The 24,421-nt window shown below is 41.0% G+C and overlaps 1 protein-coding gene across 1 annotated transcript in view; it reads right to left on the bottom strand.

Moving 5' to 3' along the window:
- The window catches only part of myo5c (myosin VC), a 28,659-nt gene extending 5,629 nt beyond the window's left edge, over positions 1-23,030 (bottom strand). The window contains exons 1-29 of the mRNA XM_017486123.3: positions 22,641-23,030; positions 22,149-22,259; positions 18,883-19,051; positions 13,950-14,094; positions 13,402-13,558; positions 13,152-13,295; positions 11,876-11,957; positions 11,633-11,740; positions 11,144-11,250; positions 10,695-10,960; positions 10,452-10,533; positions 10,199-10,339; positions 9,966-10,088; positions 9,770-9,853; positions 9,071-9,205; positions 8,826-8,923; positions 8,658-8,744; positions 8,301-8,412; positions 5,819-6,030; positions 4,913-5,078; positions 4,669-4,815; positions 4,187-4,351; positions 3,899-3,992; positions 3,731-3,794; positions 3,430-3,610; positions 3,251-3,344; positions 2,961-3,024; positions 2,530-2,610; positions 1,131-1,311 (exon numbers count right to left, since the gene is read on the bottom strand). Coding sequence (XP_017341612.1) covers positions 1,131-1,311; positions 2,530-2,610; positions 2,961-3,024; positions 3,251-3,344; positions 3,430-3,610; positions 3,731-3,794; positions 3,899-3,992; positions 4,187-4,351; positions 4,669-4,815; positions 4,913-5,078; positions 5,819-6,030; positions 8,301-8,412; positions 8,658-8,744; positions 8,826-8,923; positions 9,071-9,205; positions 9,770-9,853; positions 9,966-10,088; positions 10,199-10,339; positions 10,452-10,533; positions 10,695-10,960; positions 11,144-11,250; positions 11,633-11,740; positions 11,876-11,957; positions 13,152-13,295; positions 13,402-13,558; positions 13,950-14,094; positions 18,883-19,051; positions 22,149-22,259; positions 22,641-22,667 — 3,627 coding nt within the window. The 5' untranslated portion in view covers positions 22,668-23,030. The remainder of the gene's footprint in view (positions 1-1,130; positions 1,312-2,529; positions 2,611-2,960; positions 3,025-3,250; positions 3,345-3,429; positions 3,611-3,730; positions 3,795-3,898; positions 3,993-4,186; positions 4,352-4,668; positions 4,816-4,912; positions 5,079-5,818; positions 6,031-8,300; positions 8,413-8,657; positions 8,745-8,825; positions 8,924-9,070; positions 9,206-9,769; positions 9,854-9,965; positions 10,089-10,198; positions 10,340-10,451; positions 10,534-10,694; positions 10,961-11,143; positions 11,251-11,632; positions 11,741-11,875; positions 11,958-13,151; positions 13,296-13,401; positions 13,559-13,949; positions 14,095-18,882; positions 19,052-22,148; positions 22,260-22,640) is intronic.
- Positions 23,031-24,421: the final 1,391 nt, after the last annotated feature.

Below are 24,421 nucleotides of genomic sequence, written 5' to 3'. Positions count from 1 at the left end.
TCACCTTCCAACCCTTCACCTCACCTTCCATCCCTTCACCTCACCTTCCAACCATCTGCTTCACCTTCCATCCTTTCACCTCACCTTCCAACCCTTCACCTCACCTTCCAACCCTTCACCTCACCTTCCAACCCTTCACCTCACCTTCCAACCATCTGCTTCACCTTCCATCCCTTCACCTCACCTTCCAACCATCTGCTTCACCTTCCATCCCTTCACCTCACCTTCCAACCCTTCACCTCACCTTTCAACCCTTCACCTCACCTTCCATCCCTTCACCTCACCTTCCAACCCTTCACCTCACCTTCTATCCCTTCACCTCACCTTCCAACCATCTGCTTCACCTTCCATCCCTTCACCTCACCTTCCAACCCTTCACCTCACCTTTCAACCCTTCACCTCACCTTCCATCCCTTCACCTCACCTTCCAACCATTTGCTTCACCTTCTATCCCTTCGCCTTCCATCCCTTCACATCATCTTCCAATCATCCGCCTCGCCTTCCATCCCTTCACCTCACCTTCCAACCATCCGCCTCACCTTCCAACCCTTCACCTCACCTTCCAACCCTTCACCTCACCTTCCAACCCTTCACCTCACCTTCCAACCCTTCACCTCACCTTCCAACCCTTCGCCTTCCATCCCTTCACATCATCTTCCAACCATCTGCCTCACCTTCCAACCCTTCACCTTGCCTTCCAACCACCCGCCTCACCTTCCAACCATCCACCTCACCTTCCAACCATCCGCCTTGCCTTCCATCACTTCACCTCACCTTCCAACCCTTCACCTCACCTTTCAACCCTTCACCTCACCTTCCATCCCTTCACCTCACCTTCCAACCATCTGCTTCACCTTCCATCCCTTCACATCATCTTCCAATCATCCGCCTCGCCTTCCATCCCTTCACCTCACCTTCCCACCCTTCACCTCGCCTTCCCACTATCCACCTCGCCTTCCATCCCTTCACATAATCTTCCAACCATCCGCCTCGCCTTCCATCCCTTCACCTCACCTTCCAACCATCCGCCTCACTTTCCAACTAACCGCCTCACCTTCCAACCATCCACCTCACCTTCCATCCCTTCACCTCAACAGGTAGTGAGAATAAGGAACACCAACATACAGTACCATGTTTTCAGCAGTGAGCCGGGCCACCTCCTGTCCAATGCTTTGGTTGACATTGTTCTTCTCCTGAAAGAGGGCTTGTAGCTGCTGGTTCTCTCTACTCAGGTGATCATTTTTGAAAACCATTGCCTCCAGCTTACTTTTGTAATCTTCCCTTTGCTCCCGTAAATGGGTCTCCACCAGCCTAACCCAGGAAGAGACACAGAGCATGAGCAGATAAAAACAAAACAAAGAAAAAAAATCTATGAACTTTCATTCAAGAATTCATTCATTCAGTAATTGCTTTATCCTGGTCAAGGTCACAGTGAATCTGGAGCCTTTCCCAGGAACATTGGGCATGAGGCAGGACACACACACACATCCATTCACATCTAGGGGCAATTTAATGTGCACAATTCACTGACTGGTATGTTTTGGGGAGGTGGGAGAGAACTGGAGAACCTGGAGGAATCTCACACAGACAAAGGGGGAGACCATGTAAAACTCCACGCAGGCAGCTACCCGAGCTCAGGGTTGAACCGAGGACCCTGGAGTGGTGAGGTGGCAACACTCCAATTATGCACCTTTCCATCATAGACAAGTATACACTGCCGGTCAAAAGTTTGTGGACACTTGACTGAAACGTTTCTCCTTTTGATCTGAAGGTGTGTGATTAAATGTGTGAAATCAGTGTTGTAGACAAAAATATAATCGTGCCGACGTATTCATTTCTTTCATTAGAAAACTAACATTTTATTGACAAAAAAAATATTTTCTTTTTTTTTTTTTTTTTCTTTTTTTTTTTTAAACGGACGACTCGGAGTGAAATATTCCGGAAAGCAGCCGATAAGTGTCCAGCATCGGTGTGAACTCCTCTAATACTGTTTAAAAATCATCTCAGGGAAATTCCTCACGAAATCGGTCGAGAAAACGCCAAGAATACATTTCTGGAAATTCTAGACGAAAAGGACGCTTATTTTGAAGATGATGAAATATTAAATTATTTTGATTTATTTTGCATTTTTTATCACAACATAATTCCCATAGTTCCATTTGTGTTACTCCAGAGTTTTGATGACTTTATTATTATTCTAAAATGTGGGGGGGAAAATAAAAATAAATAATGAGTGTGTCTAAACTTTTGACCGGTAGTGTATATGAAAGTGCCTCAGTTTCACAAAACCTTATGGAAAGGTTGATAATCTGAATTAATATTGTATTGCAAGTATTTTATTATTTAAAAAAAAAAAAAAAAAAAAAAAAAAAAACCCACATACATTCGATCATATTCTTAAGACGTTTAGATGTAGTTTGGAATTTGCGTTATAGGATTGTGAAATTGAAATGTGTTGAAACCATTAGTGGTAATCGCAGGTGGAAAATACGATGGAAAATGCATCGTATACTTTTATGTTTCTCAAACCTGGTGGCGTTCTGCAGCCTGATAAGTGCAGACGGTAGATCTCCCTCATCATCAGCAGCTTCTGTCGCCTCTTTTGTCAACCTGTAATAAAGCTAACCATCACTGTATGAGCATGCAGAGGAACTTTCCTTTATGTTTCAATTGCTCTGAGTCGCATTAGAGGAAAGTAAAAACTCATGGACTCAACTCCAGTCCTTAAACTCCTACTGACCTGCAGAGTTTCAAGTTTGCTTTATTTTCAAAATACACTTGCTTTAGATCACAAGCTAATGAACAAGGCCTCCTCCATAAGACGGATCAGGTGTGTTAGCAGTAGGGAAAACTTGAAACTCTGCAGGGCTTCCCATATTTACAGTTTATGTTTTGGAGACAGGCATGTCAATCTGAATCCTCAAAAAGAAACAGGGGGAAAAAAAAAAGTTGATCAGGACCTGAGAATGATCTCCTCGTCTTTTGTCTCACCCAGAAGCTGTCTGGTAATAATATTCATTTTTGCTGAGGAAAAAAAAAACAAAACAACAAAAGTCCAGTCTGTAGTAAATGGACTTTGAGACAGTTTTTCTTATGTTGATTCTATACTCCAGCACATACTTTATATTTATCTGAACTCTATAAGGTACAAATGCAGCATGATTACTTGAGGTTGAGATTATCGAGTAAAACATATAGGAACCTACTCCTACTCATACTATACCCAGGGACTGTATATATCAGACAGTACCTCTGGTCTGCTCAGCTTGCTCCTTCATCTTTCTGTCTGCTTCGATTCTTTCATTCTGGAGGCTGTTAATCTCTTTATGTAACTCTGGTATCACCTACACAGATAAGAATATATAGCCACACCAGATTAAGAAAACATTTTCCTGATAATGACTTCTGCTCGTCAGTGACAGAATCTACCTTGACATGTTTGGTGAGCTGGCCAAGCTGTTCCTGGAGCTCTTTGTTGATCTGTGTGTCCTCCTCGGCCTGAGCCCGTAGCTGGATTTTGTCTTCCCTCAGCCTGAGATTCTCCTCCTTCAGCGCTGCAATCTCTTTATCCAGGTCCTCCTTCTGCAGCTCACTGTTGTGTTCTGCGACTCTGGCGATCGAGAGCGGGAAAAAAAAAAAAAACACCAGCTTTTCTCAGTATCTAGTAAGAATTGAAGGAAAAGTGGCATAATGTAGCTCGGAAATGTTTTGTAAATGTGCTCGTTTTTACTTTCGCAGCCTCTCTTCTCTCTCTAGGTCCTGTATGAGCTTTTTCTTCAGTTCTTCAAAATTGTCTGATGGAAAAGAAAGATAATAATTCAGTGACCCATTTCGGTTACCGAGTTTTAAGTGAAATGTGGCTATTATTATGAATTATAGTAGGTCTAAATTGGACTACCTGTCATTTGTTCTATGGAATCTTTGAGTTTCGCCTGGAGAGCCTGATTCTCCAGCTTGACTTTATCCCTTTCGCTCTGAAGCTGAGCGATCGTCTTGTGGAGTAAAATATATGGTTACTATGTGGGAAAAACTCATCACATGTACTGAATTATGTATCTTTGGTGTATTTAAAGAATGCATATTCTGAATTATGCACAATGCATATAATTAAAGACGGTTTCGTAGACAGCCATCCAAATATTTGGTGACTTACGTAATCTGTAGCGGTCATGTCACAATGTCCTACCTGATCGGTTTCTTCTTTTCTCCTCTTCTCTCGCTCTTCTACAGATAGCCTCTGATTGGCTGCTTTGCTAAGCTCCGCCTCCAGGGACTGCATCCTGTCCAATCCCTGAGCATGAGCATTGGCCAGACTGGTCAGCCTTTCCATCAGACCACGGTTCTCTTTATTCTGAAGAGATCAGCCATGAAAAGAAGAAAAAAAGAAAGAAAAAAATTCAGCAGTAGTATAATATAAGCTTCAATATTACGTATATGTATTATGTAGATAAATCTAGGACGTAACTGCAGTGTATATTTAAGTAATAAATCGTACAATTTTATTAAGAAAAAAACCATAACTTGTCTGAACATAAATAATAATTACAGACTAATCACAGGTTTATACAAATTTAGTTTTTTTTTTTTTTAAACAACATACAGGGCCAGAAATAAATGACAGTAATATTTCGCGTGCACAATTTTGCAAATCCAGTTTCTAATACTCACCTGTTCCTCCAATTTCTTACGCAGCTGCTGGACTCTGTACGAGAGCTGCACGTTTATCACGAGTCGGCGCATGGTCTGGAAGCGGCGACGCACCAGCCAGGCCCGAGCGTACTTCTGCAGAACCAGAGCTTTATGCTCCTCCACCATCTACATGAATGATGAACACATACACACACAAACTTTAACAGGGAGATTTCAGAGCTGTTAGAAATTTTCATTCAAATTAAAGACTTTTATGAGAAACCTTTTTGTAGCGCTTGCGGGCAATCCATCCCCTGGTATATGCCTGAATAGTGACTGTAGCCACCAGGACAAGCTGGTAAATCCGGCGCACAAGATAGCCACGACAGTGCCTCTGGATGACCACAGCTGCCCAGCCCTGCTTCAGAGCTGCTGCTGTAACCATGCGCCTAGAACAAAACACACATCACACCTGCTGGCCAACGGAACAAACATTTAAGTGCTGGTGTTGTCTGAAATTTGTTGTAGCAGAAACGAACTGCTATTCCACTTGTTTCAGTTTTGCATCTAATATACACTACCGCTCAAAAGTTTGTGGACACTCGACTGAAATGTTTCTCATGATCTTAAAAAGCTTTTGATCTGAAGGTGTGTGATTAAGTGTATGAAATCGGTGAAAAAAATATTTGTGCAGACATATTCATTCCTTTCATTACAAAACTAACATTTTATTTAAACGAACGACTCGGAGTGAAATGTTACGAAAAGCAGCCGATAAGAGTCCGGCGTCGGTGTGAACTCCTTTAATACTGTTTAAAAAGCATCTCAGGGAAATTCCTCAAGACATCTGTTGAGAAAACGCCAAGAATACATTTCTGGAAATTCTAGACAAAAAGGGCGTCTACATTGAAGATGCTAAAACGCTAAATCATTTTGATTTATTTAGGATTTTTTATCACAACATAATTCCCATATTTCCATTTGTGTTACTCCAGAGTTTTGATGACTTTATTATTATTCTAAAATGTGAGGAAAAAAAATAAAGAATGAGCGTGTCTAAACTTTTGACCGGTAGTGTAAACCAAAGGTACTTAATATAATGTGGATCTCTTAAACTGAAAAGTCATGTTACTGAATCCAGAATCCAGAGATCTGCTTCTTCAGTAAGAGGTTTGACTGGATCGCTCACCTGATCTGCCTCTTGCCACGGACGTACTGCTGGATGATGATGGCGGCTTCTCTCATGTGCAGATACCTGCGTCTCTGAGTCCAGCCTCTCACATGCTTCTGGATGGTCACGCATGCAGTGCGCAGATAATCCAAACGCAGCTTCTCCAGGTACGCCACCTGTCCCGCTCGGAAGAAGATTTTGGTCCGTCCGAACTTATACTGATTAGAGTCCTGTTGCGATTAAAACCTCACTGTCAGACATATTCATTTGATATGTTCCTGCTGTGACCTAACACCATAAAAATCTATTAACGATGTGAAAATAAATACCTGCAAAAAATCTGTATTTATATATATATATATATATATATATATATATATATATATATATATATATATATATATATATATATATATATATATATATATATATATAAATTATATATATATGTTGGGGATTATTATTAGGGCTCACAATGTCTTTTTTCATTTATATGCTGATGATACCCAGTTGTACATTCCTTTGAAAGCTGGTGACTCCATTCAGCCATTGTTGGACTGTCTGACATTAAAAAATGGTTGACAAATAATTTCCTCCGATTTAATGAAGACAAAACTGAAATAATTGTTTTTGGCCCCCTGAGATTCAGAGATGGTCTCATTAACGAGCTCCATAAACACTTTCCCTCAATTTCTTCCCAGGTTCGGAACCTTGGCTTCATTCTGGACTCAGAATTATGCTTAACCAAGCAGATAAATTCGGTCGTTAAGACTAGTTATCATCAACTACGGATTATTTCAAAACTCAAAACATTTTTGTCTTTCCAGGATTTGGAGAAGGTTATTCATGCTTTTATTACTCCTCGCTTAGATTACTGTAATTCATTATACTTGGGTCTTCCTCAGTCATCTCTGGCTCGTCTTCAGATGGTTCAGAATGCAGCTGCAAGGCTGTTGTGCAGGGCAAAGAAGTTTGATCGTGTCACCCCAATTTTAGCATCGCTTCACTGGCTCCCAGTCCGTTTTAGGATTCAGTTTAAGGTTCTGGTGTTTGTTTTTAAAACTCTTAATAATCAAGCTCCTTCGTATCTTGAGGATCTTCTTAATCCACATTCATCAAACAGATGTCTAAGATCTTCTGATAGGTTTCTTTTGCATGTCCCTCGTTCCCGGTTAAAAACAAAGGGGGATAGAGCTTTTGCTGTTGCTGCCCCCCGTCTATGGAATCAACTGCCACTGGACATCCGCCTTGCACCTTCTATTACCACTTTTAAAAACAGGCTTAAAACATATCTCTTCTGCCAGGCTTTTTGATCAAATTTTTAATTGTTTAAACAAATTTTTTTCTATTGTCTGCTTTTATTTGGTCTAATTCTGTTTCTATTTTACTTTCTGTACTCTGTGAAGCACTTTGGTCAGTGTTGCTGTGGGAAACGTGCTCTACAAATAAATTTTACTTACTTACCTACTTACTATTTATTTAGGGCTGTATTCAGAGATGAGTTACACATGTCTGGTGAGGAGTTAGTACAAAAACTCGGCACATCGATATCCAGATACAACTATGGACTTAAGACTATCCGGACTGCAGTGCCGGATTCACACACGCAAGATTATGTGTTCTGTGCGATTCTGACCTTGGACTGAAACCCATTTTTCTTGTGTGAGATCAGCTCAAGTGAGCTTCAGTATGAAGTCCAGTGCCCCTGTCTGACTGTCTGATGTGACCACAATAGGTCATGCTGAAATGTACTGCCTGTTTTGGGTAATAATTGCACTCAAAAACTATGTGATGCCATCTGAGGCCGATAATAAATACAATAATAAACGCAACACTATTATTTAATCCCTTAAAAGTCTGTTAAAAGTTTGTTTGGGCTTGGATGATATGCCGGAGGAGGCAGCGTCTTAACCCGGAGAGCACTGCCAATTTTACTCTCTAGACTCCCGGTCACGGAATAGCTGTGGCATGACCGGGATTCGAGCTCAAGATCTCCTGACCATGTATTAGAACAAAATGTGATTTGGATCTTCAGTTCGCATTTTCTATCCCCCCCGATCTTTTTTTTTTTTTCCCCAGGTATAAATGAAAGTGCTTGCGTTTAAAGGTGTTGGTCTGGACACTGCTGAAAACTGTGACTCGGACAGGTCTACTCAAGAAAAAACAGCAACCAAACTGCACGACTGATCTCATTTGAACAGGCCTCACAGTAAATCTCCTTAAAGGTGTGCATAACCCGCCTCTGAGAATGCGTAACTTACCCTGTGTATATATTTAGACTTAAGTCACCAATTCTGAACATGAATCTGAATATTAATGTCTTAAAATGAAGACACAGATTTGATGAGTATGTTGGCTGACTGCATTTGAGTTTCCTCAAAAAATCTTAACAAATACACAAATAAAAAATTTAAACCGGAATGCTTCTGGATATGAAGTTGATAGTTGATATGAAGGGTGAGTAATAAAAATTTTTTAAAAAACAGAGGCGGCTTCTTACAGGAATAAGCCTCTGCAACACTGTTCTACATGTTTGCTTCTTCTCCTCCAATCGGAGCTCTGCCTGGCTCATCAGAATACTGTAACGGCTGTAGAACTCGATGTAGGTCCACCTGCAATACGACAAGTTCAAATTCACAGAAGTGCACACTTGAGGAATAAGTATCAGATCACTCTGGGGTTGGACAGTAATGCATTACCTTATATTTTAACATCATGTTTCCTAGTTGTACCCAAGGCATGACTTTTTTCCCCCCATCCCTGAGCACTAAGCTTTGCAAAAGTCTTGAGCCTTTGAGGCTACCATGAATAAATTTGAAAAAAGGTGAAGTATTGACACAGGGACTGATGTTTTTACCTAGATGGGTAGCTCTGAGCACTAATTCGAACAGTCTCTAGTACTCCACAGGCCCGCAGCTGCTGCACCACACGCTTTGAGTCATATCTGTGGACACATGAAACATCAGAAACGTGAAACAAGGACGAAATAAAAGTATAATGTTTCATATCAGCTGGAATTACTCACTCAAATGGCAGCTTCTCCTCATTAGGTTTAATGCAGCGGACGTAGTGCGGCGTAGTAGCATTAAGAGTTTCCATTAACAGATACAACGAACTCCGAAACTGAAACGAGAGAGAGAGACGAAAGACTCGATTGAACACACCGATGCACTCCCTTGTGGGTTTGACAGTCTTATATATTTGCTCACGATAAACAGATGTTCGCCTTTATAGACACAGACAGCAATGTTGACCCTTTTGATTGTGCACCTTATCTCCTACAGTGGTTCTAAGTTGCTTATTGGCCGGTTTGACTCCAGGTCGTGCTGCTTTCACTTTGGCACGATTCAGGGGATGCACGGAATTTGGTTCCTTTTCATGAAAGAAATCTGCCAAGAGAGGAAACTGACAGCAAAACGGTTTCAAACATCTTCAGCCGATTAAATCTGAGACAGTTCAAAAGCAAAAGACATAATCGGTCCCTTTTACTAATCTCTGCAGTCAGACGATTCTCCATTTTCCCAGTTTTTACGTTCGATTTGACGCATTTGGTTTCCCTCGTACGCATTTAACTCTTAAGATTTCGAGTTTTACAGCTAGAATGAGCCACACATCTTCACACTGCTATCGACTCGGCCTAGATCGAATGCGTCTGTAGAAACGCCAAGGAATGATTCAAGAAGGAAACTGTACCTTAAAAAATAACCAAAAAAAAAATTGGAGAAAACACGGATATTAAAAAAATAAGTAAGTGTCATCTGAATGCAAAGCTCAGTAAAGGAATTTTAAGTAGCAAAGTATCTTTAAATTAGCATTTGTATGCTTAATACAGTATATATTTTTACATTACATTATTAAAATGATACTTGCTTGAGGTTCTTGGTACAAAATATTGCTCTTTTAAGCATTGAAATTATTTCTAGATATAAATACATACATTAGTGTGGGACAAGTAACCTTTGTTTGTACCTTGCTGGCTCTCATTACGTCCAGCATTTCTTCATAGAGGGTATCTCTATTCTTCTCCAAGAAACCTTTACACTGATATTCTACCTAGGAATTGAAAAGTGGCTTTAATAGCACCTGTATCAACTCATCCATCTGAGAGAAAAATGTCACACCTTTAGTATCAGCAAAACAGAACGGGCACAGTAGGTCTTCTCACCCGGTCTGCAAAGTGATGGATCACAAACGCCTCGTTGGATAGACGAGGTTTCTCAAACATAGGCTTTGAGCTCAGAAAATTGTAGAGCTTCTGCAGCCAGTTCTCATCAGTACCCTGAGGAAACTGCAGAGCAAAAAGAACACTGAAGTAGAGACAATACCGATTAAAAAGACAAATTTGTACTGTATAAAAACTTTTTTTTTTTTTTTTTAAATATATATAGATTTCCTCACCAGACACTCCTCATCCAGCAAGTCCAGGATGCCCATTTTGGCTTCGATAAGATCAATGACTGGTTGGTTGTCATAGAAATCAATCAGCGTCCAGGGGATGTCCTCCTTCATGTACTCCTCTTGCTCTAGTTTAAACACGTGCTAAGAGGAAGCAACCAGACAGGAAGGAAAAAGAGTTGGGTCAGTCCAATCCCTAATTCAGTGAACGATCTGCTAGAAAGAGAAACTCCACAGAAAAATGTAGAGACCATACCAAGTTGAACTGTTGTTGGAGTTTCTCATTGGCGTAGTTGATGCAAAACTGTTCGAAGCTATTCACATCAAAGGTTTCAAATCTGCCCAGAGACAAAGCAAAATCAGAAAAGGGTCCATGTCACACATCTTGAATTCTGTACGCTTTGAGAGTAGGGTTTAGTACGTAATTGAGATCTTCAAAAGTGTTTCTAATTTATAAAAACCAATACAGACAGAAAAAAAAAAAAAAACTTTATCTTGCCCATAGATATCCAGAACTCCAATAAAAGAGTGCTGATTTCCAGGCACACGCAGGGCCTGGTTAATCCTGTGGATGATGCAGTCAAAGAGATAAGCGTAAAGATGCTTGGCCAGTGCGTCTCGGGCATTTATGGCACGTTCCCTTGGCTGCGGTTTGATCACGGTCTCAGAAGCCAGTACAATACGCCGACGACATAACCAGCGACACATATCTTCTTCTCTGACTTCAAGCAGATCACAGAACACAGCCAGGTGAGAGTCAGTAGACTAGAAAAAAAGAAGAAAAAAAAAAGAGAGAGAGAACATTACTGCCACTTCTGTGGTGAATATCCAGACTGGAGGAATGAAATGTGCCTCCTGTCCTTCCATCTTTAGATAGGCTAGGTTCACTGTAGATGAAGGAGTCCTAAGTTAAGTTATAAGCTAAGCCACAAGTTAAATGTTCCTTACGCTGATGGATGACTGGTCTGAGCCGACCGCTTTGATCACCACATTGCCCAAGTGCAAAATCCCTGCCATCATCTTGAACACATCACTCTGAAAGTCATCCTTTAGTCCTACAGGGAAAAACAGAACAGCACTATGCTATGCAATACAGGCGCAACACATCATTAACTCAAGTACAATTTTATTGTGGCAGTTGTATACAGTGTTTTACAATCAAAAAAGCTTGAGTTGTGCTGTGCGTTTTATCTCTGTACCAATGTTATTGTGGAGAGGTGTGAATTGAGTCACGGTACTCTACACACAGAAACCCAACAGTGCCCTGACTAATCTCATAACAGACCTGCGCCGATGAAATAATTCACTTGTTTATACTGATTGAATCTAATAAGTCGAGTTTCTATTCCGTCGGTGCCAGCGTACTGGAAGAAAGGGTTAAAGAAACATAAGATATGAAGTCATGCTGCAGGACAGACGAAAGTGTACAGCTCCTACCCAGCAGGGTGAAAGTGCGGCAGGTTTCAGCCATATCAGCACGATCATCCACTCCTTGGATCTCCATCTCCCCTCCCATGCAGGTGTAGTTAAACTTGTCTGCACCCACTTGCATTTTAACAATGAAAAAATATTTGACATGAGCATCATATATATATCAAAATCGCTTCTTTAAATGCATATGTACTGTTGCAATGAGATACCCGTTAGGTGAAGATAAACGTAAACAGCATACACACTCACACAGTCTCAAGCTCTTAAATTGTGGTTGGTCTGCACAAGCACACATCTGATAGAAGATGTGATAGTTTCTTTCATTCTCTGACTGGAGGCAGAACAGAAAAAAAAATAGCTAATAAGAAATACTCAGTATGACCATTCAGTGTAATTCAACATAACAAATGGCTGGTGGTGATATTAAATGGGAGGCTAAAATCTAAAACCCTTCAATAGCTATCAGAAATGAACAATGCATTATATATCATGAGGTTTCATTGATGGTGTAATAAGAATGATGTACAGATAGGTAGCTACATTTATGATTTCTATTTATTTATTTATTTAAGTGTTTCCTCCGACTTCCAAACATAGTAAATAGAAATGCTGTAACACTTTTTTTTTCCCCTCCAGATAATAAACACTAACCTGGTGGTGGTGGATCAGTGGTTAAGGGATTGGCCTACTAATCAGAAGATTGATCAGTTCAAAAACCCAGCATTACCAAGCTACCACTACTGGGCCCTTGAGCAAGGCCCTTAAATCTCAATTGCACAGTTGTATTAATGAGATTAAATGAGATACATCACTTCTCTAAGATGTTCTGGATAAGGGCATCTGGCAAGTTTGGTAAATGTAAACTACTTTGATTGGGCAGTGCGTGTTTATTCCATCTACTTTTACTTCCTTCATAACAATTTGTACATCTCTCTTCGATCACTGACCTCAAACGATCATTTGAGGTGCTGCTATGCTATGCTCAGTTCCACAAAAGTCCAAAATGATCCACCTCGAAACATTTTAACAGCAAATAATCTGATATAAATGGTCTGCACTTAGATAACACTTTTATCCAAAGCGCTTTACACTGTGTCTCATTCACCCATTCAGACACACACCAATGGTAGCAGAGCTGCCATACAAGGCGCTAACTTGCCATCAGGAGCAACTTGGGGTTCAGTGTCTTGCCCAAGGACACTTCGACATTTGGAGTCATGTAGGGCGGGAATCGAACCGCCAACCCTAAGATTACTGGACAACCCGCTCTACCACCTGTGCCCCAGCCGCCCATAAGAGTGTAATTTGATTACTAAGCTGTACAAACAGTCTCCTCCAACGTGTAGCTTGAACCCATGACCTTGAGATTAATAGTCTCATGCTCTACCAACTGAGCTCGATGGGCTGATATAGATGTCAAAAATTGTGACACATTATATTGGTCTTTTGATTGTTGAGAGACATGGGGAGCTTAACCCTGCTAGCCCGTTCCAGACCCCTGACCACAATGTGCAAACTTCTTTACCTGAAAAACAACCCTAGATTTTTCTAGAAGGTATGTCCTCATGTTAGCTCCGATGATCTGGTATCTCCGGTCAAAGCTGATTTCAGTGTATTTCCCAAATCGGCTGCTGTTGTCATTCCTGGTGGTCTTTGCGTTACCTATTGCCTGCAAATATACAGAATATACAGAAAGTGTACGGGGTAGTTTGTTATTATTTATGTAAATTTATGTAAGGGTATATAATAAGTGCTTTGAAGATGGACCACAGTACTTCAGTGATGGGGTTCGATGCCAAAACCTTGTCCTCCACCCGAGTGTTGCTGCTAGATTTGCTGACCATTGCAAAGTATCTCATAGCGTAGCGAGCAGACACGGTCTTCCCTGCTCCAGACTCCCCACTGACTATGATGGACTGGTTCTTGTTGTTCCTGTGTAAATACGGTATACGCATCAACACAAAAGGACACTGTATAATCTAACCTATATTCACAGTATCGACTGTTGCCTATAATTTTTTTTTTTTAAAAGTATAAATAAACTGCATAGCAAAAACTGTAGTAACACTCATTGATTGAGTTATGCGAATACTGACATTTTATGAAAAAATATATTTATGTGTAATAACTATTGAAGTCTTTTAAAGTCTCAAGTTTTGCCTCAGACTCGGTGCAAAACTAAAGAAATGAAATCGGGACTTCAAATATGTCTCAGCTGATCAAGTGTATTTGAGATCCATGATTGGAAATGTTAACTTTGTCATGCATCATATCTGATGGTGCACATCAATGTCAGTTTACCTGAACGCTGGAATCCACCTACCTTGCCATCAGTTTATAAGCTTCTTCTGCCACAGCAAATATATGAGGGTCCAGATCTCCCATGTTCTGGCCAGAATAAGCACGGATGACCGCATCTCCATAAATGGGGAGCTGTTTATATGGGTTTACCGCCACTAGGATAATGCCTAAGATGCATAGTATGAAGCAAGAAAGACCCTGAGATATAAACATATTTATATGTGAAAGGAGGAATCACAAAATAGTACCTCAAAGCTAAAAATAAGCAATATGACGCCCTGCTACAATCATGAGAAATAATAAAGACATATGAGATATTAGGCAATTACAGAGTGTTTTGTAACACCTAAGGCAAACTGAAACTGGAAAATAACTAGTTGATAGGGCGATCGTGTATTGAGCCAGTCAAAGATTTAATTTAACTGATGGACTATACTTCCGAAGTAAGAGCAGTTTTGTAAAAGCTGCACAAAAATCATTAAAACTCAGTTTTTCATAAGTGGGTTCACACATTTCTCTCTACTACTACTAATACTACAACTACTGCTGCTACTACAACTACTAATACAACTACGAAAACCTGCTTTTTCACTTTTACGGTAAATAAATACGTCTTACGGGGCTATGAATGCAGCATTTGTTTCAGTCGTGCATTGTATGTGTTGTAACTTAATAGCGAACCTCAGAAAAACTAAACACGGCCATGCATTTCCAGACATTTTTGTCATACCCTGCCTAATACTCCTTGGTATGGCGATGCTATAATGAGTTCTCATGACTATTCATACTGAAACCTCTGAACCACAGCAAACTGTTGAGTCGAAGAGCATTTTATCCACAGTGGATATAAAACGGCTATACACCCCTGTTAAAACCAGGTTTTTGTGATGGAAAAAAAAAATAAATAAATAAAAATTTAAAATCATGTCAGAACTTTTTCCACCCTCAGTGTGAAATTACATTGTATAAAAATTTTAAAGATATCAAATCATTAAAGAAATAATAATAATAATAATAAAAAACTTACAATGACCTAGTTGCATAAGTGTGCACACCATTAAACTAATACTTTTTTGAAGCACCTTTTGATTTTATTCCACCACTCAGTCTTTTTTGGGTAAGAGTCTATCAGCACGTCTTGACTTGGCAATGTTTTCGCACTATTTCGTGCAAAAACAGTCTAGATCCATCAAGTTGTAAGGGCATCTCTTATGCACAGATTTTTAGATGGATTCAGGTCTGGACTCAGGCTCGGGCATTCAAAAACATTGATCTTCTGTTGGTCAAGCCATTCCTTTGTTGATTTGGATGTCTGCTTTGTGTCGTGTTGAAAGGTGAAATTTTAGGGTAGTTGTGTAACCCCAGTTCTCAGGCAACAAGAGTGAGGTATACATTGTATGTATACCGCATGTATACCTCATGTACCTCATGTATTGTATACACTGTATGGTATCTCACTATGGGAAACGCCTCGTGCGTGACCGATCATGGAAGCACCAATAACACCACGTCTGTCGGCTGACAGACCGATCACGACAGTGATGCTGGGGTCCCGCCTCCCTAATATACACATCACTGACGCCGGTCCCTACCTCATTCTCAACATATCTCTTCTCCGTGCAAATGCAAGGAAGGACGTGTGGTGAGATACCTCACTCCTGTTATCAGAGAACCGTGGTTACGCAAGTAACCTAACGTTCCCTTGCAAACATTCGTTCGGTATCTCACTACGGGATATAGACAACTCCCGTATTGCAGATATGCTGTCCGAAGCAGGCATGCCAAACAAATTAATGATGTATGTAACAGACACAAAACCCCCAACTAATCCATGAATAAAGCAGGAACATTTGTGGGGAAAAAACAAAAATCACCTCGTTTGTGAGAGCTGTGTTTTGTTTAGTTTTTTACATGCTCAGGATGGAATGATCCAATGATGCCTCTGTAACATCCAACCAATAGAATCAGACAAAAGTGTGAGGTGAACCCCAACTCGCCTCTGCACGTATGTCCTGAACTGAAACGCCTTTAAAGGCGTACCTCTACCTCTGGTAGAATGAGTCCTCAGCCCTACTGGAGGACTAAGACACATGCTATTATAACATATAATAGCTTCCACTACCCGATGGGACAGACGCTGACGTGAAATAGGTTTACCCTTATGAGAATCAGCACAAGAGACAAATAACTGATTACTTTTCCTCAGTGCTTTTGTTCTGTTCACATAGTGACGCAATGCACGAACAGGGCAGAAACAACGAAGCTGCTCTTCTTCCAAGAAAAATGAGGAAAAAGGCGGAGGAGGAAACGCTATAAAATCTACGGATTTATCTTGTGCACGAACACTGGATTAGTTTTGAGAGTCACTCTCGAGCAATCCATAGCAAACGGCATTAAAAAAAGTTATGAACCGAAAAAGCATGTAGTTGACTAACCTGCTTCGTGGTCGAAAGACAGAATAATAAAGCAGCCTTTAGGGAAAGGAGCTTTAAATCAATGCTCTCTAATAGGCTCAAATGGGAGCTGAGATGAGGGTGCGTTCAAGACCACAGACAGACCTGTTCAGAACTTTCATAAACCTGCCTAAGAGCGGGTGTTGACTTACAGTATTTTTGTCAATCCCTACATGGCAAGCCGAAATTGCAACAAGATGTACCTTGACGGTAGGGAAGGCTCTTATCTTATCTAAAAGTTCCTGCAGAAAACATAACACACCTGCAAACAGAACAGAGAACGGGAACAGTGTGTGTGCACCAGAGCTCAAACACATTCCATTTCTGATCATACGCAGAGCGCAGTGAAGCTGAATCGTCTCAATCACCCTCGGAGGCAAACCCGTAATTCTCAAGTTGAAACCTCTCACGGGCGATGCCCAGAGAGCCACTTTATCTGGGGCTGGGTGAAAGATCTCCCCGCGCGCTTGTGAGAGGAGGTACCTGTGCAACGGGAGGGGCCAAGTCTGATCGTGCACCGGACTGTGATCGGACTATCTCCGCCAGCCACAATTTCCCGGGCCAGTTTGGAACCATCAGTATTCCTGGGTGACCATATTCTCTCAGTAATAATAAATAGCATAGAATTACTATAAAAAAATAATAGCAGTGCGTTTGGCCACGGGTGCGCCAGCGCATCCACACCCATAGGCCATATTTAACAAAAGATGTTTTTTTGGTAAACATCTGTTTTGTTTGCAATTGTTTGACATCCATGAGAGCAAGTATTTCTGTGAATTTTTTTAACAAAGGATTAAACGATAAAGGCAAATTTCCACAGTCTTCTTTGCTCATATTTACTAAGGGTGCCAATATTAGTGGAGGGCTCTGTAACATGTTGGAATTGGTCTCATCAGAACATAACACAATTTGCCACATAGTTTGGGGTGATTTAGTTGAGCTTGGATGATTTATGTGAGAAAGGGCTTCTGTCTAGCCACCCTGCCCCATAGCCCAGACATGTAAAGAATAAAGAGTTTGCAGAGAGAGAGAGTAATCAGTACTTGTCAGATGTTCCTGCAGCTCCTTTAATGTTGATTTAGGTCTCCTGGCACCCTGATAAGTTTTTGTGTTGTCCTTTTGTCAATTTTGGAGGGATGTCCTGTTCTTGGTGAGGTCACTGTGCTGCTCCACTTTCTCCACTTGTTGATGATGGCCTTCACGGTGTTCCATGGTATATCTAATGTTTTGGAAATTCTTTTTTTCCCCCCACAATTCCACAATTATAAAAGGGTGTGCAAACTTATGCAACAAGGTTATTGTGACTTTTATTTTTCCCTAAAATGTTTCACTTAATTTTTATACGTTGTAATTTCACATCGAGGGTGGGGAAAAAAGTGCAGACATGATTTATGTTGGTTTTATTTTTTTCCACAAGAGCCTGCCATTTTAACAGGGGTGTGTAGACTTTTCATATCCAATGCTGTTCCTTGCCAGGTCCCATAATAGATTCTATCTTATCTGCTGTGTGAGCTCATAAAATGATTAAACTCCTGGGAACAAGCCGCTTGCTACCGACTTGCTATTGTACAGTGTTGTGAAAAAGTATTCGTCCCATTCTGATTTCTTCTGTTTTTGTGTAGATCTCATACTAAATCATTTTAGATGTTCAAACGAAATACAACATAAAACAAAGGCAACCTGAGTAAACACACAATACAGTATTTATTTATTTATTATTGAAGCAAAAAAAAAAAAAAAAAATCCTATCACCCATGTGAAGAACTAATTGCCCCCTTAAACTTAAAATCTGGTTGTGCTATCTTAAGCAGCAATAAATCAATTTCGATACCTGGAGATCAGTCTTTCACTTACTTCTAGGACTAGGATTTACTCCTATGCTTTGGATCATTGCTGCATAATCCAGTTACGCTTGAGATTCAACTTACGGACTGAAGACCGGACATTCTCCTTCAGGATTTTTGGTAGAGAGCAGAATTCATGTTTCCCTCAATTACTGCAAGTTGCCCAGGCCCTGAAGCAGCAAAGCATCCCCACACCATCACACTTCCACCACCATGCTTGATCATAGGTATGATGTTCTTTTTATGGAATTCTGTGTTCGGTTTATGTCAGATGTAACGGGACCCCGGTCTTCCAAATAGTTCCACAGAACATTCTCCCAAAAGGTTTGAGGATCATCAAGGTGTGTTTGGCAAAATTCAGACGAGCCTTATGAATGCAGTTTCATACATTCGGGGAGTTCGTAACTATGGGGGGGGATACATTTTCACACAGGCCCAGTTGGTATCGGATAGCTTTTTTTGTGTCAATAAATAACATTATCATTTAAAAACAGTATTTTGTGTTTACTCAGGTTGCCTCTGTTTTATCTTAGATTTTGTTTTAATTTCTGAAACAATTTAATATGAGATCTACACAAAAACAGAAGGAATCAGGAAAATACTTTTCCACAGGACTGTATGAAGAGAATATCTTTTCACAGCACTGTATATCACCTACCACAGTATGTATAGATTATCTTAGAGTCCACAAATCTGATGCGCAGGTTGTGCAGCACAGCCGGTTCATGGAGGTAGCTCAGAGCGGTTAGGTCATTCTCCCCCACCAGGATGTCTGGGTTACGTAGGGGGGGTAACAGACCGTCCACCTCCACTGGGTATTGGATCTCCTAAGGCACAGAATCAGCCAGAAGATCAGCATGATCTAATAAAATTCTTGTATGTTTTGTTCGTACACAAACTGCAAGCAACATAGCCGTCAGTACGGAAGCAGTGATTCTGGACTCTGGTTTCTGGACTGGTTTTCCCAATAGCCTTTGCGCTAATTAAACCCTGGCTATTTTTAGATAATTTATGTGGAGAAACATCAAACATACAAGATGAAACTACTCATGAATTTACACTGCAGCAGCCTTAATGTGTATCTAGCATTTGGCCACACCAAAAACAAAGTTAACCAGTGACAGTGTCCATTCAAACTCCATAATATAAACTATATGGCAAAAAGTATCTGGACACCTGATCATCACGACCCATATGTGGTTCTTCCCCAAACTGTTGTCACAAACTTGGAAGCACACAGTTGTATAGAATACTTCTGTATGTTGTAGCATTATAATTTCCCTTCACTGGAACTAAGAGACTCAAACTGGAAAATGTTCCAGCATGACAATGCCCCTGTGCACAAAGCGAGCTCCATGAAGACATTAGTTGTGTCCCAAATGACATACAATACGCTATACACTTACACTATGCACTCTACTGTCTAGTGTATGAATTTTAGAAGAGTAGTATCGTCTCAAATGGAACATTAAGAGATTTTTACTAACTGGAAGTGTGAGCCGTTTCCCGGTCTATGACAAATGATCTCATACGCATACAATGCAAGATGAGAGGATGAGATGAAATAACCACACTCAAGCCAACCAGGACAGCCAGGAACCTTGGGGTGAATTTTGATGACAGCTTGTCCTTTACAGACCACACTTCAACAACTGCACGGTCCTGTAGGTTCATTCTGTACAACATCACGAGCATCAGGCCCTATCTCACTGAACAGGCTACACAACTATTAGTCCAGGGTCTTGTCGAATCAAAACTGGACTACTGCAACTCACTATTCGCAGGCCTCCCAGCCAGCTCCATCAAACCCCTCCAGATGATTCAGAATGCAGCAGCACGCCTCGCCTTCAACCAGCCCAAGAGAACCCATGTCACACCCCTCTTCATCTCCCTCCACTGGCTTCCTGTAGCCGCCCGTATCAAATTTAAGGCCTTGATACTCACCTACAAGACCTTGTTTGGATCAGCACCCTCCTACCTCAACTCTCCTGAAGGCTTACGTTCCCTCACGCAATCTGTGATCGAGTAATGACCGACACTTAGTAGTGCCGACTCAGCGTGGCTCAAGCTCCCTTTCCAGAACCTTCACACTAACCGTCCCTCAGTGGTGGAATGAACTTCCAACCTCAATCCAGACCGCAGAATATCTCACCATCTTCAAAACACAGCTAAAAGACCCACCTCTTCCGTGAACATCTAACTAACCCATAAAATGCCAACCCCACATTATCCTAAAAAAATAATAAAACAAAAAAAAACTAAAAAAAAACCATACTCTGGCTCTTACACCTCTACACTGCGCAATTTCCTTTTCTAGAACTCAATTATAAATCTTGTGCAGTAGCACTAGTTGTACTGTTCTCCGCTTGATATATCGCTTTGCTTGTATTTCCTCATTTGTAAGTCGCTTGGGATAAAAGCTGCTAAATGAATAAATGTAAGTGTAAATATAAACAAAGCCCAGTAGACAACCTGATTACTTCCGCCAGGTTTTCCGCCAGAAATGCATCTAGATGATGTACAGCGACTTGTAACTTTCACTTACGACATGTTCTAAACTTGATAAAGGATACAGATTCTTCATTGAGCAGTACCTGTTGGATTATGAAAGGAAAGCGTTTTTGTATTGTCCAGCTCAGCTAACGTTAGTGGAGTCCATATTAGTGATGTTAGCTATAGATTGTGTATTGTTAGATAAAAGTCAGTAAGGTATTACCTTAGTGGGTTTAAAACAAAAAATACATTTATTAATTAAATAAATAATAATGAAACGCTCACTTTTTGTTGCAATTGAGCAAAAGTCCAGTGTAGCGCCTATCTGGGGTGAAGTGCCCAGCAACGTACAACACCAAGCCGGACACTTCACCCAGGAAACACAGAGGCCACAGTCGAAGAGCTGCGGTCTGGCTGCGGTCACCATCGAACATATAGTGAATGACACCCTGATGGTGATGCCGAGATATGAGCTACACTGGGATTTTGCTCAATTGCAACAAAAAGTGAGTGAGATTCATTATTATTATTATTATTATTATTAGGCTTTAAATACACTAAGGCCATAAGCTAAGCTAAGCTAAGCTAAGCTAATTGGTGCTTGTGCTTTTGCTGCATGTAGACAGCCGAGCATACACTGCTTCTCCTTCATCTCGTAGGATATATACACTGGTGAATTGTATACAAGATTGTTCTCCCTCCAGAATGTTTCATTTTAGCAGCAAGAAAACTGTTTTGCTGCCAAAAACAGTGGAACGTTCGTTGCACAACCCATGGTACGATGGCAACGTAAGGTAAAACGGATGTCTGTATACACTGCTTTGCGGAAAGGCGAAAGCTTTCTGACGTCATCGTGAAAAGGCTCTATAAGTGTGTGATTTGGGATGCAGCTGTTGTTTGGAAGACCTTGAGTGTAAAACACAGAGCTCTGATCTCAACCCCACTGAACACCTTTGGGATGAACTGGAACACCGACCAGACCTCCTCAATGCCTGATCTCACTAATGCTCTTGTAGCCGAATGATCACAAATCCCAACAGCCACGTTCCAAAATCTAGTGGAAAGCCTTCAACAAGCACATATAGGTAAATGATCTGCACTTATACAGCGCTTTATTTAACCTTAGGTTCTACAAAGCGCTTTACACTGGTTCTCATTCACCCATTCACTCACGGTAGCAGAGCTGCCATGCAAGGCACTAGCTTGCCATCAGGAGCAATTTGGGGTTCAGTGTCTTGCCCAAGGACACTTCGGCATGTGGAGTCACGCGGGCCGGGAATCGACCCGCCAACCCTACGATTAGTGGACAACCCGCTCTACCACCTGAACCACAGCCGCCCGCATGACATGATGTCACATGTGGTGTGGTGGTCAGGTATCAAGAAACTTTTGGCCCTTCATTGTATGTATGCGTATATTACGAATGCTTACAGCTCCATCCTCTAGCTGCAGGTGTAGAGCTGGATCTCCAGGTGTGTAGTCTCGCAGGAGCTCCGCTGACTTCCACACCTGCTCTGCATCTGGCACCCATACTCTGTTATACTGCAACAGAGGCGAGATTTTTTCACACACACACACACACACACACACAAGATAAATTCTTTAGGAAGTCATTTTTAAAAACACCCCAAATCACCAAATGAGTAGAACCCACTCGAATAACCATCAACATAATCATAATAATAAACAGATTCTCACGTGACTAGCTACCAGGTAAGATTTTCTACCATATGCTGCACTTTTAACCAAACAGGGCCATTATTAAAATATCTTTTCAGAGGTTTTCCAAAACACAGTACACAAACTGTATATATTAGTAGCGTGTTAAACAGCAGCGAGGGGGTGAAATAAATAAAATATATATATAGGCTAAACTTTTTAAACACAACTTCACGCGCTGTAGCGCTTCCGTTTCAGCCCTACCTTCGTGTACAGCTCCGAGAGCGCCATGGTAACCGTCACGCGCACTGATTTCACTCATGTGTTTGTGCTGGTAAATTGATATTATAATTAGCGCTACATTAAAAAAAAACAACAACAACAACAAAGTGTAAAGAGTAAAAGTCTCAATCTCGGCGTGTTAAGTCACTCCACTTTACTCGAGTGCACCTGTTGCGCTTCCTCTCAGCGCCTTCAGGTCTCGTGACGCCTGCTTGCAGTAGGGGTGTGTTCATTTACTCAAGGACGGGGGAAAGAAAAGAAACAGGATCCGAGCTCGTGCGGGACAGAAACATTTAGACTGGCGTCACATTCTTCACTCTGACAGAGAGTTCAACATGGCGTCATGGCTCTGTGTTCGTGGTGTTCAAATAGTTCACATATTCTAGATTCGTTACACATCAAGTGAAATATTTCAAGCCTTTTTTTTTTTGTTTGTTTGTTTTAGTCTTGATGATTATGGCTGACAGATCATGGAAATGAAAAATCCAGTATCTCAAAATATTAAGAATAAAGAATTTATAATACAGAAATGTCGACCTGATGAAAATAATGTTAATTTATGCACTCAGTAGTCCTTTTCAATGAATTACTGCATCAGCCTGTGGCACTGCTGAGGTGTTTGTTCTGGAAGCCCAGGTTGCTGTGATAGCGGCCTTCAGCTCGTCTGTATTGTTGGGTCTGGTGTCTCTCATAGATTCTTTATGGGGTTCAGGTCAGGTGAGTCGGCTGGTCAATCAAGCACAGTAATACCACGGTCAGCAAACCAGTTACTAGAAGTTTTGACACTGTGGGCAGGTGCCAAGTGCTGGAAAAGGAAATCAGCATCTCCATAAAGCTCTTCAGCAGATGGAAGCGTGAAGTTCTCTAAAATCTCCTGGTAGACGCTGCATCGACTCTCGACTCGAGAAAACACAGTGGACCAACACCAGCAGATCACATGGCACCTCAAATCATCACTGACTGTGGAAACTTCACACTGGACTTCAAGCAACTCGGATTCTGTTCCTCTCCACTCTTCGTCCGGACTCTGGGACCTTGATTTCCAAATGAAACGCAACATTTACTTTCATCTTCCCCGTGATTGTGGTTGTGTGTACTGAACCAGACTGACTATAGTAGTGGTTTTCAAAGTGAGGGGCGCCTGGAGGGCCTCAACAATTTGGTGTGAAAAATAAATTCTCACTCTCAGACAACCACACACACACACACACACACACACACACACACAATCAATTCCTAATGTAATGTAAAGATGGAAGATGTAATTACTAGTAAAGAAAAAAAGAGGGATATATTCAGAAGTCTGTATTTTTAATGTGTTTTAAAGACATCTTGCAAAAGCGGGCCTCAGTCAAATGTTAATGCCATTTGGGAGGCCTTGCCCTGGACCTGGACCACTGGACTATAGATTAAAGCCTCAGGAAACCTTTGCAGGTGTTTTGAGTTAATTCAGTGATTAGAGCTCTTCGCAGGTCAACAGTGCTGTAATATAAATTCTTTATTCTAATATTTTGAGATACTGGATTTTTTATTTCTATGAGCTGTAAGCCGTAATCATTGAGATTAAAACAAAAAAAGATTGAAATATTTCACTTTGTGTGTAATGAATCAAAAAGTTCCACTTTTTGAATTAAAATACGGAAAAAAATGACCTTTCCCACGATATTCAAATTTTTTTTGAGATGCACTTGTATCGTGTCAGGTTGTGTTGTGGTTGTGTAATATCTAAAAATGCTACACTTAAGGCATTTAAAAATCTAACC

Source organism: Ictalurus punctatus, chromosome 14, assembly GCF_001660625.3.
Source record: "Ictalurus punctatus breed USDA103 chromosome 14, Coco_2.0, whole genome shotgun sequence".
In the NCBI taxonomy this organism is placed as follows: Eukaryota; Metazoa; Chordata; class Actinopteri; order Siluriformes; family Ictaluridae; genus Ictalurus; species Ictalurus punctatus.
Note: the sequence above shows the minus strand (reverse complement) of the source record. Positions and strands in the feature narration are given on the sequence as shown.